Source organism: Psammomys obesus, unplaced genomic scaffold (genome assembly GCF_907164565.1).
Source record: "Psammomys obesus unplaced genomic scaffold, mPsaObe1.curated_primary_1811, whole genome shotgun sequence".
Taxonomy (NCBI): Eukaryota; Metazoa; Chordata; class Mammalia; order Rodentia; family Muridae; genus Psammomys; species Psammomys obesus.
Genome location: NW_026585698.1, coordinates 1,894,276 through 1,912,056, shown reverse-complemented (window position 1 = coordinate 1,912,056; position 17,781 = coordinate 1,894,276). Strand labels below are relative to the sequence as shown.

General features: G+C 51.1%; 1 protein-coding gene across 1 annotated transcript; it reads right to left on the bottom strand.

The window, feature by feature from the left end:
• Window positions 1–5,972: 5,972 nt before the first annotated feature.
• Window positions 5,973–17,670, bottom strand: Tacr2 (tachykinin receptor 2). Its single transcript, XM_055599002.1, has 5 exons — window positions 17,279–17,670; window positions 12,976–13,170; window positions 10,543–10,696; window positions 9,565–9,761; window positions 5,973–6,189 (listed from the first exon to the last, which is right to left on the bottom strand). The coding sequence occupies exons 1-5, from the start codon at window positions 17,668–17,670 to the stop codon at window positions 5,973–5,975; spliced, it is 1,155 nt and encodes a 384-aa protein (XP_055454977.1).
• Window positions 17,671–17,781: the final 111 nt, after the last annotated feature.

The following is a 17,781-nucleotide window of genomic DNA, read 5'->3' as shown; positions in this document are numbered from 1 at the left end:
GCCTTTTCAACCCCCAGTATCACCCCAAGTATGTGGCTCAAGGTTGGCTAATTGGGCTTTTCTCAAGAGATCATATACTTATCATGTACTTATGGCTAGAAAGTTGAGAAGACAGGGATCTGGCAGAGTTAGGGAGACACTCAGGTCCCTGGTGGAGTATATATTCAGTGCCTCACAGACTACTATCTACATGTGGATGCATGGGGGTTCCACGGTCTGTGAGGGCCTGGGCCAAGACCGGCACTAACAAATAGGAATTGACCCTAAATCTTCTGGGTCTTATCTGGCCTTTAAAGTTTTGTCTCCAAAGGCAAAAATAGGCTGACTATCTAGGTGCAGAGAGATATAGAAAAGGGCGTGCTTCAAATCCAGACAGAATAGTAAGTGACTCAAGGCTGAATCTGGGGGGTCAGGGGTGTATAAGGAGTTGGAAGGGCAGGGTGAAAGGGGACCATGGCTTCAACTAGTCTGAAGTCTTCTACTAACTTTCCATTCATTAGATGTCTTTTGAACTCCCCAAATAAGTAGGTTCTAGGGGCTGGAACATTCATTCTCTTAGGGGTCCCTGTTTTTTGTTTGTTTTGGTTTTGGCGTTTTGTTTTGTTTTGTTTTGTTTTAAGGGCCAAGATGATAGACTTGGATCCTTCTGTCACTTCAGGCTTTGGTGGTTACTGCTTCTGCTGGGGAAATTGGGTGGGACCTTTTAAATGTGTTGAAACAGGTTAGGCCTTGTAGCTGGCCTATGCTCCCCTCATCTGTCCACACTGAGGGATCTTATACTGACTTCTACCCGGGACAAGCAATGGTTCCCTCCCATAGACAGGATAAGTCCTGCCCGATGCCAGAGAGAATGTCCCTACCCCAAATGGGGGTACGAGTCTTCAGACAAAGAGAAAATAGGGTTGGAACAGGGATCTCCCCACCGGCAGGCAAGAGGTTGTGTAAAAAGGAAACATCTCTTCACAGCTGGCCTGATATGCCTCCAAGGTGGCAGTTTGGGGGGCTGGGGACCTGGGAAAGGGCAACACTGCACACGGGGGTTCCATTTGTAAAGTAGGAGCTCCTCACATTGACCTGGGATTGTGGAAGCCTGGAGAGGTGGCCCTGGGGCTCATCAGTATTCAGATGAAGGAGGTGGCCCTGAGCCTTATGGTTGGGGTGGGGAATGCCTTGCCCTTCCTTGGTTGCCTTGACAATTGGGTCAGGGCTGAGACAGTCCTACGTCTTTCCTTCTTGGGGCATTTCTTCTAGAAGTTTCCTGGATGTTTACAGAGGAAGCATGTCCTGAAGGGACCCTTCAGGATACCTCCCCTTTGGGTGACTCTCATTAACAGACAATGGCTCAGTTTGTTTTTGTCCTTTTTTCCTTTCCCTTTCCAGGTTACAATACACTAAGGCATCTGTTTAGAACAATTGTTCTAGGCATTTGCCTGACTCAGCCACCAAATTCTGCAAAAAATATTATTTTTTAAGACAGGGTTTTACTACATAGTTCTAGCTGAACTAGATTTCGCTCTGTAGACCAGGCTGGCCTCAGAATCACAGATCCATCTGCCTCTGCCTCCCAAGTGCTCAGATTAAAGGCCTGTGCCACCACAACTGGCCTATGCAATACTCTATGAATTGCAGAACCAGGGCTGGTTGTGTCAGGAACTGGTCTTTCAGAATCCAGCTCCAAGGACTCTGGTATACATTAGTATTCTTTAATCTCTGGAAAAAGGTAATAAATTCATATTTCTCCCCGGTAAATTACCATCAGCAGAAAGTAACTAAGAGATTAGATCTTGGCTTTCCTGAAGCTCCCAGAAATACAATAGATAAAATGCTGTCTCTCCTAGTGACCGCTGATGTCATAGACAGTCCTGGATGGATCTCTCAAAGGGACAGCCTTGGGGCCATGTAGTAGTCAGTACCAATGCCTATTGCCTTTTCCATCACCTCTGTTTTTCCACTGAGGTGAAGGTCTGATCTAAGATAGGCATGCCATCCCCCAGGCCCTGTAGGAAGACTGTGTAGACTATCAGTTCTCAACCTGTGGGTTGAGACCCTTTTGACACACCTAGATGCCCCCAAATATTCACAGTAGCAAAATCAGTTATGAAGGAACGAATGAAGATAGAAAGACAGTATTATAATTAAGGTCTCCTGAGGTGGCTGTTTTTTATCATCCAAGGAACAGTAGGACGATGGCCTATTTGGAACTGATATCTTTTGGATAAAAATCAGGGTTTTTGAGAGTCTGGGGGTCTAAGTCTGCCCTGTGCTTGGGAAGACAACCGAGCAGTAATTTTGGAGGAGTCATGGAGTCACAGTTAGCCCCATCTGCAATGAGATGGAATCAGAAAAAGAGAAGTTTTGGGTTGGGTAACCTTTCCTGCCCACTATCCACCTGGATGAGTAGGTGTAGCATGTTGGCAGGAATCAGCTAGCATTGTCTGGTCCACCCAGGGGAGAGGCCAAGCTCAGAGGTAGGATCCTGAACCTCTCTACGACTCAGTCCCCTGCCATCTGGTTTTCTCCTTTAGTGTTTCAAGATGTTTGATGCCACCAGTCCTCAGAAACACTTGATTTTTGCCCCAGGAGCCACTTTCTAAGTAGGCCATGCAAGCTCCAAGAGGCACTAGAGCTTCGTGTATTGAGTTCCCTGAGCACGTGGCTCTGCCAAAGCCTTGCATGACTGTAGAACCCACGGTCACTCAGTCAAGTTCACATAGCTGGAGACAGAAGCAGAAGGGAGCAAGCTGGGCTCAGGGTTACTCCAGCCCATTAGCCCAGGAAGCACAGCAGCCAAGATTTATGTGCCTCGTTCTGGGACCCATCTATCTGCTAGCTGGGGAATTCAAATCATTTGCCGAGACCCCAGAGAAACCATGAGAACTACGTACTTTCTAATTCCACAATGGAAGAACCAGGGCACAGTCACAATCAGAAATAGCTCCGTCACACAAATAGCTCTCATAGAATCTTTGCTTTTCTCTGGACCATCAGGAACTGGACTCCTAGCTCACTATGAGCCACAGCCAACAGGCAGGATTGGTTCCCCTCACAGGCTTGCCTCTGCTGCCCATCACATCCCGCTTTTAGTCCCCAGAAGAGCAGGCTGGAAGGCTTTTGGGGAGACAAATCTTGACACCTATGATCTATCCCTGAGTCTTGTGTCTCTCAACTGAACCTGGGGCCTTTCAGATTTGGCTAGGAAGGTTTTAGACACTAGGTAGGCCTGTGTTCAGGCCACGGCCACCTGCCCATTGTTCGACAACAATAACAACAACAAGACAGGCTCTCTGCCTAACACCCACAACCACAAGGCCAAGGGGTCTGCAACAAGTAGACCCCCTGTAGCTGCCATGCCCACCTCTTAACCGTGGGAATCAAGAACCACATCGGGAACCCAGAATACAGCAGTTTTACTTCAGAGCCTCTAAGTAACCCCTTCTTGCTCTGCCCCTGCAGGAGCGGGAGGTTTCTGGAACACTTCACATGCTCCCTTCTGAGGTAGCTCTTGAAAGTACTTCCTTTATTGACACTTGGCAGAAATCGAGGCACACTTAGGAAACACAGGGGCCTGCCAACAGCCACCACTCAAGTTCCACCCAACAAGAAATCATCCATCAGTTAAGAGGACACTGGGATCCGTCCTCAGCTGTGGAAACTTTGTGCTTGAGGTACCCTGTGTGAGGACTAGTAATCGACAGAATAAAATGAAACAATGGGAGCAGACCAAAAGCAGGTGGCGGCGAGGAGGGAAGGAATAGAGAAAAGCTGGCTTAGAGGTGCCTGGAGATGCTGAGGAAAGCTCGGGCATTAAGACCCGGTGGAGCCCCTCACCTCCAGCTCCCACCTCAGGAGCCCGAGCAGCTTTGCCTCCAGCCGACATCAGCAACAGACTGATTCTGTGCTGCTGCAGCTCTCCAGCACTGAAGCTGGAAGCATTCAGAGGGCTGGGCCATGACCATCATGGTGGGGAGTTGGCTGCATGTGGGCATGGCACTGGGGTGGTATCTGAGCACTTTGCATTCTGACACAAAGGCAGGAGAGAGAGGGAGAGAGAGGAGAGAAAGACTGGGTCCTATGTGAGCTCTGAAAACATCAAGCCCACTCCCAGTGACACGTCTCCTCCAGCAAGGCCACACTGTTTTTTTTTCCAAGACAGGGTTTCTCTGTGTAGCCTTGGCTGCCCTGTACTTGTGCAGGCAGGGAAACAAAGGCAGGGTCTCTGAGATGAGGCCTTCCCAGAAGCATCTCAGAGACCCTGCCTTTGTTTCCCTGCCTGCCCAAGTTCCTCTGAGTCCCTTTTCCCTGTGTCATCCCCCTCACTGCGCCACCCCCCAAGCAGCCTCACCTCCGTGTCTGCAACCTCCGGACAAGGATGAGGCATGCTCCTCTACTCCCGCGCATGAACATGGGGGCAGTCCAAAGGCAGTGTGGCTGCCGGGTCCCCTCTCCAGACTTAATGACCCAGTTTCTAGGACCTTACTCCCTGGCCCTTTTACTATTCTAGCTCAGGAGATCAATGCTTTTATCCCAAGTATGCATTTGGGATTCATCCCCACCCTTTGGTGGATTTCCCAGCTTGAAGTGCCCTTCGAGCACTCTGTAACGTCCCCGGTCGTGACTGCAGGTCTAAGCGACATCAGAGCCCTTTATTGGAGGTATGGGCAGAGCCAGCATCTGGCACAATGACCTCTAGGAGAGCTCAGAGGACACTAAACCTTGAGCAGCTGTTTACAGCTTACTTGGTTTTCGGAGGGCAATGGGTAGGCAGCGAACGAGTCACCACCAAGCAGGGAGACGTAGAGCCCCGGAGCGGCCTGGACCAGGCCTGGGGCGTTCTCAGAACTGGGACAGTCAGTGTGCGCCCCCCCCCCCCCGCAGAAGTGAGTGGGAGCCGTGTTCCTGACGTGTAGGTGGCGTTTGTGCCTTAGCGGCTGGCACGGTGTGAAGACTCGGGGTAGCTATTTATTGAGCGCCTGCTGAGTGCGGCCTGCTGGTTTGTAGGGCACACGTCCACTGAGCCTCGTGGTAATTCTGCCATCAAACGGGGGGGTCAGAGAGACCTACCAAAGCGCCTCAGCCGAGTTTCCTCTGGACTGTTCCCCACCCTCTACCCTGGGTTGTATTTGAGTCTTTAGGTCCCGAGGCAGACAAGCCCTGGATCCACCATTCAAATGGGGAACATCCTCCTTTGTGTCTCATATTTGGCGACAAGGCCGTGTCGCGGTTGTGTCCTGCCCTCTCCATCTGGCTTACCCAGCATTCAAATTTAGGAACCTGGAGCTTCCATATATAAATTTGAATTTCAGGCTTTATTCAGAGAACCTGATGACTGTGGTCCAGAGTGAAGCAGCTGAGTTTCCCTTTGGGTGCTCGCCCTCTGCAGGCTGCCACGGTCCCCACCTGTTCCTGTGACCCCGACACTGGAGCTATTGCCACCCCCTTTCCTCTTACCATTGTGCGCATGCGTGTGTGTGTGCCTGCATGTGTGTGCATGTATGTGCAGATGCCCACATCCACACGCTTGGGCAGGTCAGAGAACAACTTGCAGGGATTGGTTCTTTCCTTCCACGTGTGCTCCAGGAATTGAACTCAGGTCCCCAGGCTTAGCAGCGAGTACCTTTACCATCTCACTGAGCCATGTCGCCATCCCTTCGGCTGCCTTTGCTCATTACAACTGCGGTTTTCTTTGATGGGATCTGCTCTCCCCCCTCTATACTCCAGGGAGACGTTTCACTTGCAGCTCCTAGACTGGCCAAGTGCTGCTCCCAGTCTACCTGACCCCTTCCTCGCTCTGGGAATGCTTAAATTCTTGTCTTTGTAATAGTGATGTGATGGGCGTCTGCGCTCTGGGCTCTGTGTCAGCATTGCCTCCAGAGCTCCAGACCACGTCATGTGACAGGTTACTACATTAGGGCTTTTCCATCGGCTGCTTCTCAAAGGGCTTACGCCTGGGTCCCGCAGACAGCTTCAAGACTTCAGGGTCCAGTAGGCTCCTCATCTTGGGGACTCCCAACCTGCCCATTGGTAGCCTCGGAGTGGGTCATGTCCGCAGTCATGAACAAAGTCTCTTTTGTGTGACACCTGTTGACTCTCCTGGAGACGGAGGGAGTGCGAGTCAGCTCCAGCCTGTCTTCCTCAGTTGGTGTCACCCAGGGGCAGCACCGGAAAGCAAGCCGGAATCCGGAGCGAAACCTGAGGGGTGTGGAAAGTCACTCTAAGCAAGGGAGTTGGGGGTGCGGGAGCTGTAGACTAGTTCCCTTGCAGGGGAGTTTCACTTTGAAGAGCTACCAACAACTCAGGGCCGCCGGGAGATGCACACTGAATGGATTTAGGTTTTTTTTTTGCAACAGCCAGAAACACCGGGAACTTGGCTCAAGCCGGTAACACTGGCACTTCTGAGGCAGGGACAGGAAAGATGGCGGCAAGCTCCAAGGCAGCCAAGAAGTCCACTGCCTTAAAAAGGAAGGAAGAAAGCAATAGAGGGAGAGAGAAGGAAAGAGGGAAGAATAGGGGGAAGAGAAAGGAAACCAAATCATATTACAAAGAAACCACACGACTTAACTGGCATCTAAGAGAGAGGAATCTTAGAAAGAAAGAACTGGGACTCGGGCCATGTGTGAGGAATACAGAAGCTCCCCCAGGAATTGCTTCAAAGGGAAACTGGCACATTGCAGCTACCAAGTATGGGTGCATTTGCTCAAAAAATAAACAGCCCTCACTCAAGCCTGGGCATAAAGCTACTCAGAGAATGAGGGAGGGGGGAAGGGCAAGCAAAGTGTGAAGCTATAGTGAGACCATAGTTCAAACTAAGGGAAATGAGGCCTGGGGTGTTGATCAATGTAAAGTACATGCCTAGCATGCTGGAGGCCCTAGGTTCAATCCCCAGTACTGGGAGGACAAAAAAACCAACCAACCAACCAACCAAACAAACAAACAAACAAAAGTCAAACAACACAAAAGAGAAAACCACGGTTGGCAGGTGACCCTGACTCCTTTGTAGCTGAGGATGATCTTGAACTTTGGATCCTCCAGTGCTGGCAGTGCAGGTGCATGCCTGGTACCCCGGTTGTGGAGATCAAACTTGGAGGTTTCTGTCTGCCAGGCAGGCACCCACCAACTATACCACATCTGTTCTGGCTAATTCTTGCTTTGTTCTGTTCTGTGAGACAGGGTTTCTCAGTGTAACAGTCCTGGCTGTCTGGACTCACTTTGTAGACTTTGAACTCACAGAGATCCTCCTGCCTCTGCCTCCCGAATGCTGGTACTAAAGGTGTGCCACCACGCCAGCTTTCTTCTCTCTTTCTTTCTTTCTTTCTTCCTTATTTTCTGACGTGTGTGGGTGTTTGTGTGCATGTCTGCCTGTGTTTCATGTACATTCAATGCCCAAGAAGGCCAGAAGGAGGTGCTACTAGATCTCTTGGGAGTTACAGGTGGTTGTGAGCCACCATATGGGCGCTGGGATTTGAACCTGGGTCCTCTGGAAGAGCAGCCAGTGCTCTTAACCACTGAGCCACTTGTCCAGCCCTCAAGGCTGGTTCCTTTGAAAGGTAAATCAAGAGCATGTCTTTCAGGGCTTATTAGCTCAAAGCCTTGTAAAGCTCTCCCTCTTGGAGCACAGAGAGATGAGGGGGCAGGGAGAGACAGTAGGGAGAGGTGGAAGGACAGAAAAGAGATGGACAGGAGGAAGGAGCAGACCTTGACCTCAGGGCTGTTGGTTCCTTTCATAGGGAACTCTTGCCCAGGCTGCAGGCCAGTCAGTCACTCCAGCTTTTGCTCAAACGTAAACTGCACCCCCTCCGCCCAGTGCCTAAGTCCATCGGCACTTCCTGCCCATCTCCACACATTATGTTTGCTACTGCGTTATGTCTGTCTCTCCCTACTAGGCTGTAAGCTCTTGCAAATATATGTATATAATGTGTGTGTACGTATACATATATATGTATGTGTGGGTACATATACATATATATCTATACACATTATACATATTATGTGAAGAGCGTGCAGCATCCAAAAACTGTGGAATTGGATGACAGAGCAGTGACAGGCATGCGGGCACGGAGTGCTGCTGGTCTCTCCCTCATATGTCAGGGCATTCTCCAGGTTCTTACATTCATCCCATCAAAGAGCGTGAGGGCGATAAGGTGGGAAACACCAGAGATACATGGGATTCCAAATTCTGCGTCCATCACCTGTGTAGGGTTAGGAGCGTCCTCCCTTCTTAGGCTCAGGTTTTTTTTTTTTTTTTGTTGTTGTTGTTGTTGTTTTTATCTGTATGATGGGAGAGCCCCTGCCCTCTCTTATCTACTTATTTCTTGGGAGCTAAAAAGGTTCTAGGCACCGAGTAAGCCCGACAGAGCCTGTCCGGTGCGGGTGGGCCAGCTGAGCTACGAAGACCCCAGTGCTGTTTTGTGGACGCCTGAGTAGATGGCTGATAAAAGTTATGAACAAAGAGGCCCTGAGGTCAGTGCTGCTCACATCCGTCAGACCAGCGCTGACTCAGTGTCTACCTCTCATGGACTCTCACCTTCTCCCGCACCCCCTGTCCCCGGGTGGAAAGGCTCATTCTGCCCAGGGCTCCTGCCTGGCTCTTCCCTTACCAAGAGTCCCAGAGCTGGTACCAGCATATCTCAGACTCCAAGACCCCAGAAACCAGAGCCAGGAGTGAGATCTCAGCTCTTCCTTCCCTGGCCGCATCTTGGGGGGAGGGGCAAGAAATATCCTGCAGTTCCTCAGCCCATCCCCCAGCCTCTCCTGAAACCTGCCTACCTAGACCAGGCACATCCTTAGGAAGAAGCACTTAAAAAGGCCAGTTCTTTGAGCTGGTGAGACGGCTCAGTGGGAGCAGGCACTTGCTACCAAACCTGGCAAGCCCAGTTCTAGCTCAGAGACCCACATGGTAGAAAGAGACAGGGAGCTGGACAGTTGTAATACATGCCTTTAAAGTCAGCACTGTGGAGGCAGAGGAAGGGGGATCTCTGTGAGTTCAAGTCTGGTCTGCGAAGTGAGTTCCAGGAAAGCCAAAGACTACAAAGAGAAACTCTGTCTTGAAAAGACCAAAAAGAAAGAGAAAGAGAGAAAGAGAGGGTTAATTACTGCAGATTGTCCTCTGACCCCCACACATGTGCTGTGGCTCACACTAGTTTGCCCACATGTGCACACACAACATAAAAAGAAAAAAGAAAGAAAAACCATCTCAGAAGGCATCTTTTTTCTGTCCATCTCTTTTCTGTCCTTCCGCCTCTCCTTACTCTCCTCTTTCCTCTATCTCTCTGGTCCCGCCCTTGTGCCTTCTCTCTTGTCCCTGATGCAGACCCCAGAAGAGACAAGAGCAGAGAAGAACATAGGCACTGTGGCCCAGCAGCAGACAAGACTTTGGGAAGGAGATGGGATTCAGGCTAGATCCAGGCCGCCGGAGGGTTGTGCCGTGGGCTGATCTGGAGGGGAACAGTGTTCCTTTGTGGGGTCGAGGGTGGCTACAGGCTCTGGGGGCAACCAGAGCAGAGGCCCCTCAGCATGCAGGGACGCGCCCGTGGGTGGAGGGTGGACTCAACCGCAGGGTGGACTCACCTGTGGTTGAGGCAGCAGTAAATAATGGGGTTGTACATGGTGGAGCTCATGGCCAGCCAGAAGAGCGCCAGGTAGACCTGCTGGATAAACTTGTGGTAGTAGATATCTTCTTGGAAGGTGCCCAGGATGAAGTAGAGGTGGTAGGGCAGCCAGCAGATGGCGAATGTCAACACCACCAGTACCATGGCCTTCACGAACTGGTGAGGGAGGGGCTCAGGTCAGTCCTCGCCCCCCGAGTACCAAGTTTTAACCCTCCTGGAACCAGTGTGGGCACGCTTCACCCCAGCCTTGAGAGCCTCCTGGAGTCGGACCCTATCTACCTTTCTGGCCTCCATTCTCTGGAACATGTATTTGCCACATGCTCCAGAGCCCACCACTCCTGGCACCGCCACAGGCAGGTTTGTCTGCACACACTGGTGTCCTTCCATTGAAACCCCCATGTGTAGCAGCCCAGCTCTGTGGCCCATCCTCCCATAGGGTGTCCTGGACGCTTTCTCTTGGAGCACCTCTTCCCCCTGTTCACTTTTTTTAGAAGGTCCAAGCTCTGGGACCCAAGCCACCCTTCCCAGGGATCTTTGTCTGCTTTGGCCTTTTTATCTATGTAGGCACTGAAGTTTCAACCTGGTGCCTCACCCTCTGCCTAGTGGCTAGGTTCCTGAGCCCTCCCCAGCACCTCACATGCCGGGCATCTGCACGCTTCTGTGTCCAGCATCCCTGAGGACCGAGTCAAGCTGGAGACCAACTTCCCAGTAGGAGGGAAGGCGGGTGGTGTTCCTGCCTGCTACGGTGAGAACTCTTGGAACACGGAGAAGTCCGTCTAGCGTTGGTCTCCAAATCGCGGAGGTCTGCGGTTTCTGTTGGGTTCTCTGAGAGGCTGACTGACCTGGATCGTGTGCGCCTCAGCCTCCTCTAGAGGGCAGGCTTCCGGCCCTGGTGGCTCCCCGGAGTAGGCCCCGCCCTCTCCGCGCCCTCGCCTACCTTCTTCTTGGCCTGCAGATGGCGCAGGTTGGCGCCGTGAGCTTGGTGTCTGGGGACCGCGCGTTTCCACAGTGTGAGGCCGATGACGCTGTAAGCCGCGAACATCACCACGAGAGGAAGGAAGTAGACGAGGACAAACACCACGAGGTGATACCTGGAGGGAAGGCCAGGGACATGGGTGGGCACTAGGTGGCCAGACCCGCCTGCGCTAGCCCGCGATTAAGGTTCCTGAACCCCAGGGACCCCACCTTGCAGCCCCACCCTGGGCTTCTATTTAAAGAAAAATTAAGGCAACATTTGCTAGGACATAACCCAAAACTGGGCTTTCTTCACAAAAAGCCACCAGCATCAGCCCCAGTTCTTCCGTGTTATGGAAAAGGCTGAAAAGGGGGGAAAGATAACCAAATTTTATGTCTGTTTAACATAAAAGATACTATGGTTCTGTGGGGATCGAGGCTTGACCTGGGCGCACACAACTTTGTCTTCTTCCCGGAATCATCTGTGTGTGTACACAGGCATGTGGTGTGTGCAGGAATGGATACGTGTGCGCATGAATATACACATATATTAAGTCGGGAGGTCATATGCGGTATTATACGTTTAGAATTGCAGGAGCCACACTACAGAAAAGGCCTTATCTAGAGACAGGCAGTGGAGAAGGCCACACCAATATCCACTGTGTCCTCTGCTTCTTGCTCCTCAACACTGCCTGGGGACATGGCTGTGTCAGCAAGTACCTCTCGGCAAGGCCCATACACCACTGCGCAGGCCGAGTCCCCAGAGAGGATGCCTGGGTTGTATCGAAGCACATCATTTCCTTTGAGGAAGATACTATTCGAGAGGCATGTCACTGGCTCCATTTCCGGGGGAGCCACAGCCTCCTGGATAAGCCATGGGCTTCCTCCTGACTCCCAGGCAGGCCTACTCCTTGGAGCAACAGGAAATGGGCCTGAGAGCCCCCTCTACCATGTGACTTCTGTTTTTTTAACGTGTGTGATATGCATGTGTGTATGCGTATCTGGGTGAGTGTGTGATATGGGTGTGTGCAAGCCAGAGGCTGACATGGAATGTCTTCCTTGGTTTCTCTCTCTCTAATATATTGAGGCAGGGCCTCTTGCTTTGACCTGGAGCTCTCTGACTTGGCTGGTCCAGCTGGCTCCACCTCCTGGGTTCTGAGGTTACTGGTGGCTGCTGTGCTGCCCGGCATTGACCTCCAAACAGACCACACACACCTTCCCTAAGGTGCCCCTGGGCACAGAGTCTGTCATTAGCCCGCACACAGACACTGGTATGCAGGGCACGCGTGTGACATGCGGAGCCACACACCCCATCCGCAGATGCACACGGCCCGTGCTCATCCTTGGAGGGGGCAGACAGGCTGAGCGACTGGACCCCGAGGCAGCGTTGCCTGCATTTGGCTCCTCCGAGTCACCACTCCCTGGCCTCCCTGGAGGCACATCATGCAATATTCTTTCTCCACCACCAAGATGGAAACCAAGATACACTACACAGGGTGGTCATGGGGACGTGTGAGATGGAGGCAAGAGGATCAGAGCTTCGGGCCAGCCTAGGCTACACAAGACTGTCCCAAAAACCAAACAGAAAGTTGGGGATGTGGCTTAGTTTCTAGGGTGCTTGCCTAGTGCTCGCAGGCCCTTGGCTCCGTCCCTGTACCACGTGAAGTGGGTCTGGTGGCGACAAGGTCAGCACTGTCTAAAATTAAATAAAAATAAAATAAAATAGTAACGGTACTTCCTCCATAGCATTAGGAGAATGAGAAGGCTCACTGGAGACCAAGTGCTTACAACACGCTTTTAGGATGGATGGTCCCCAACGTATGTTTTGAGTCAATGTTTTTGACTTTCTGGTGATGGAAAGGCAACAGGCTTTCAGCAGAAGCCGAGCCTTAAATCCTTACCTTTCTGTTTGTTCTCCTATCAAGGAGCTGGGCAGTGGCAGTGAACGGTCACTCCTAGTTAGCCGGGTCACAGGATGTTAGGTATGACTTAATGTGGGTATTTTCCACTTACAATGGATTTGCAGATGCAGCCTCGCTGTCAGTTTTTCTAGTTTTGTTTAAAAATGGGGCCTTGGGTAGCCCAGGCTTGCCTTGAGCATGCTATGTAGCTGAGGATGACCTTGAATTTATGCTCCTCCTGCCTCTACCTTCCCTGTGCTGGGATTTCAGGTGTGTACCAGCACCCCCGGCTTGTGTGGTGCTGGGAAGGGAACTAAGGGTTTCCAGGATGCTGGGTAAGCAGGGTACCACTGAGCCACACCCCTGGCCTCTCACTGTTCGCTGGGGAGCCTCAGTATAAGCCTGCACTCATATGATCACATATGTGCCTGCAGTGTAGTGTACATAGCCCTAGGCATGGGCTACACACAGGCATGAGCCAACACACAAGCACATGGACCTGGTGTGGGGCTTACAGTAGGAGCATCTTGCCTCCGTTGTCATTGGGCCAGGCCACCACACACTTGGTGGCCCCCTGGTCTACAGTGATGGCGGAGTAGAAGCACTGTGGGGAGGCTAGAGCCAAGGCCACCAGCCAGATGCCAGCGATAACCGCCTTGGTGCTGGGGGCCGAGAGCCGTGGCCGGAAGGGGTGGACGATGGCCATGTACCTGCAAGCAGAGCACAACATCAGCAGCCGGCCTCCTCACGGCAGACACTCCCCTCCTCTTCTTCCTGCCCAGGCCCCTGCCCTCCAGCCCCTGTCCACACAGCTGCCCTGTGTGCGGATACTGGAGTCCTACCCAGTCTGCAGAGGACCAGGGTGCTGGTGGGGAGGCGGTGACTATCTCCAGCCACAACACACTGGTACCCCAGAATCTAGCCCAGGTACCCAGGCTCTGCCTCCCTCTGGATGTGGACAAGTCCTTGGACAGACATGCTGTCATCCAGCCTGGGATACAGTCCAACATTAGCTTGCAGCTCAGTCTGACTTGAACATCTGCACCCTCATCCCCAAGCGAGCGTCCCACCATTCTGCATGGTACAGCCATCTCCCAGACAAAGACCAAACCAGTGGTGCCTTCTGGAACTTTCTGCAGCAGTCGATGGATCTGACACACACAGGGCCCTGTTTAGTAACCCATCACCGTTTATGTCGGATAACACAGACAGTCTATGAGCCGTATCATGAAGTACACAGGCCCTTCATTAGAATAAGATGGATTTGTGTATTTGTTTCCTTTGAGGCACAGTCTTACAATGTAGCCCTGGCAGGCCTCTAACTCACAGAGATCTGCTTGCTTCTGCCTCCTGAGTGCTAAGATCAAAGGTGTGCACCACCATGCCCAACTCTTTATTTGGCTCTTGAGACAGGGTCTCCTGTAACTCGGACTAGCCTCAAACTTTATGTGTACATGGGGATGATAACTGAGTTTCCATTTCATCTGCCTCCACTTCCAAAATGCTAGGCCATGTACCACCAGGCCGAGCAGTAAGCTTTGAGTGCATGCCGGTGTTTGTGCACGTATGTATGATATACAGAGGCCGGAGACCAACCTCAAGACATCTATCTTGTGTTTTGAGGCAGGGTCTCTCGCCTGTTTGGCTAGGCTGACTCTCCAGCAAGCCCTGGAGGTCCTTCTGTCACTATCTCTGGGATTACGAGTGTATGCTACTAAGGCACATTTTGTCCATGTAAATTTGGGGAATAGAACTCAGTATTCATGCTTACCCCACAAGCTCTTCACTGACAGAGGTATCTTCCTAAACTCATGGTAAACTTTTATTTTTTTCCCCCCCAGAAAGGATTACTCTGTGTAGCCCTGGCTGTCTGGGCACTCTGTTCTGTGAAGCAGGCTAACCTGGGACTCAGAGATCCACCTGCCTCTGCCTCCTGAGTGCCGGGATTACAGACGTGCGCCCCAACCACCAGGCTATAATAAGATTTTAATATGAGAGCCAGGTGTAGTGGCTCATGCCCCATTAGAAGAGGGTCAGGTCCGGAGAGTTTAGAATCAAGCTGATCTGGATTCAAATCCTGTCCCCACCACTTCCTGACAATAAAGTCTTGAACAAATAGCCTTAGGTCTCTGGGCCTTCATTTCCAGCTCTATGAAAGTGAGTCATTCTTGAAGTCAGGTTGTCATCTGGAGGAAGAGGCACGTGTGCACAGGGGTGAGAGTATTTCTACGTATTCATTGGTTTAAACTCGTCAGAGACAGCTTTGGTCATAGGCAACGCCTGGCCCTTCCTCCCAGGGATGAGCTTGAGCTTTGAGACAAGGCTGGGACCTTGTAGAATGTGGTGCTGAGTTACATTGCTTCCCCTGTTTGCTGAGGTAGAGGTGTCCACACCAGAGCCCTGAGAACATTACCATCTTATCTGCTGCTTGGAATATTTGTTCTCTAGAATTCTCTAGGTTGACCCTGATCCCAACCTCCCAAGGAGACCCACCCTGATGTCCATTTAAGCCTGTAGCCCAGTGGGTCACAACCCCTTTGACAAACTTCTATCTCCAAAAATATTTGCATTACAATTCATAACAGTAACAAAATGCAGTTCTGAAGTAGCAACAAAAATAATGTTATGGTTGGAGGTCACCCCAACAAGAGGAACTGTATTAAAGGGTGGCAGCACGAGGAAGGTTGAGAAGCACTGATGGAGCCTGTCTTGCACACACATCTTGGTGCCTGGAGGTCCTTTCCCTCTAGCTAATATTTATTCACAACATTCATGATCTCAAAACACAACTTAAAATTTATTTATTGACTGGGCGGCGGTGGTGGTGCACGCCTTTAACAGGAGCAGGCAGATCTCTGAGTCTGAGGCCAGCCTGGTCTACAGAGGGAGTTCCAGGACAGCCAGGGCTGCACAGAGAAACCCTGTCTCAAAACAAAACAAAACAAAACAAAACAAAACAAAACAAAACAAAACAAACAACAACTGAACCCCCCTCAAATTATTTATTAATGTGCTTAAAATTTAAATTTTTACTGTGGCAGAAACATTTATGTGAGTTTTCCCCACCTGAAACCCAGAATAGTACTTACCCAGCAGACGCTAAGTATCTATCTGTGAGTGAGGGAATGGAGGAAGGGGGCCGGTGAGATGGCGCAGTAGGTAAAGATGCTTTCTGGCAAGCCTGAGAACCTGAGTTCAGCCCCCAGCACAGACAAAACACTAGATCCCCCCAAAAGGACTAGAAAGATCTGAGTCCTACAAGTTGTCCTCTGACCCTCCCAGGTTTACTACGGCAGTGTGTATGCTAGCATGTACACACACACACACACACACACACACACACACACACACACACACACTAAACAAATAAATGTAATAAAACTTTAAAAAGAAGTAGAGAAAGGAATGGTGAGTCTCAGCTGCTGTCTGCCTAACCAGAGCCCCTCCTCTGAAATCCCGGTCATAAGCCTTCTGTCTGGCTTCGAGGCTTTCTTCGGGCCCAGCCTCGCTCTGAAGGGGAGGCTCTGTAAGTCATCTGCTAAAGTTGCCCCCGCCCCATTGGTGGAGGTTCCGCAGCACGTGGAACTGTGCCTGGTGCAGAGGAAACACCCCAAATTTGCTGCCTAACTGAGAAGAAATGCTAAGGGAACATTCAGGCAAACCCATGGAGGAGGAAGGGATGTTCAGCGGGCACCAGTCCGATTTTGAAAGATGTCCCCTCTGCCCACTACCCAGAGGGCTGTGTTCCAGGCTCCTGCCTTGACTAACCTGACTAACCCATGGCTAACCTTAAATAGCCCTACTTATCTCAGTTCCCTAGGGAGCTTGGCTGTAAAGTTAGAAGGTAGTCCTGTATGAATGGTATCCAATTTTTTTTTTGTATGTGAAAACAAGCTATGTAGCTTAGGATGATCTTGGACACTCTGACCCTCTTCCCGCTACCTCTGGGTGTGAAGATTATAGGCATATACCACCACTTTATACCAGCTTTCTGCAGTGCTGGGGGATCAAACCCAGGGCTTCAGACATGCTAAGCGAGCACTCTGCCAACTGAACTACCTTCACGGCCCCAAACTTTCATTTTTAATGAGCAGAGTCGTCTCATTGTCTCAAAGGAAATCTTTGAGAACTCCAAAAAACAAAACAAAGCAACAACAAAACATCTACAACTCAGTGGTGAGAGGTAGGTGAAGGTTGCTAGGGAGTTAGGGAGAAGTGGGGAATGAGGGGACATGAGGAGGCTTTCATCTACCTAACCAACACAATCAGGACTCCATGTGTCAGAGAACTTCCTGTGTCTCCGCCTCATCCCATCCCGTCGCCCTCTCCGTCAGCCTCTTGCTCCCCCAGGCATTCGAGTCCTTTTATCCCATCCCTGCTTGTCCCAGAACGTCTTCCTCCATGCCATCCTAGGCTCACTCCTCAAAGGTCACTGCTGGCACCCCAACCCTCACCAGCATCATTATAAAAAAAATTAAAAAGTGCTGTTCTAACTACATGAGGCATTCTAACCTCATGTAACAGCCCACTTTTTTCCTAAATGCAAAAGTAGTGTATACAATTTCCTCGTGTAAAGAGAGCAAGATAAGGAGAGCTTATAAGGGCAGTCATCAGCACTTCAGAAGTCGCTGGAAGCTCTTCCTTTCCAGCTTTTAGCAACCGCCGGTAAAGTCTTTCCATGTCTAATCTCAACTCTCCCTGCTTTGGCTCTGTATCCCCCTGATTTTTTGCTATGAACCAAAACCAAGTCTGGGAGGCAATTCCTTGGGATGAGCCTCAACAACACCCCCCCCCCCCTTCCCCGATGCCCACTCTTGCCTGTCGGCTGCGATGGCAGTCATGGAGTAGATGCTGACGAACATGGCTGTGATGGGAAAGAGGTTCTGGAAATAGCAGAAGGCGCGGCCAAAGTACCAGATGTTGTGACTCGCATAGACAAAGTTGAAGGTTGCATTGAAGGCTGCCATGCAGAGGTCTGCCAAGGCCAGGTTGATGATGAAATAGTTGGTGACTGTGCGCATCCTCTTGTGGGCCAGAATGATCCAGATGACTGTGGCGTTGCCTGTTACAGCCACTAGCACCAGAGCCAGGTAGGCTGTGGCCCACAGTGCCAGCTGCCAGGCAGGCATGGAGAAGGCTGTGACGCCCGTGGTGTTGCCCTGGAGGCCAGACAAAATGTTGGTGTCGGTAACAATGGCGTATGCTCCCATGGCTGATTCTGGGCCTGGGCCACAGGGTCGGGTGCTGCAGTTCCTTCTGGAATTGCCACAGAAGAGAAATCCTCTTTGGTGTGCAGATACACGGGGGCCGAGGATGATCCA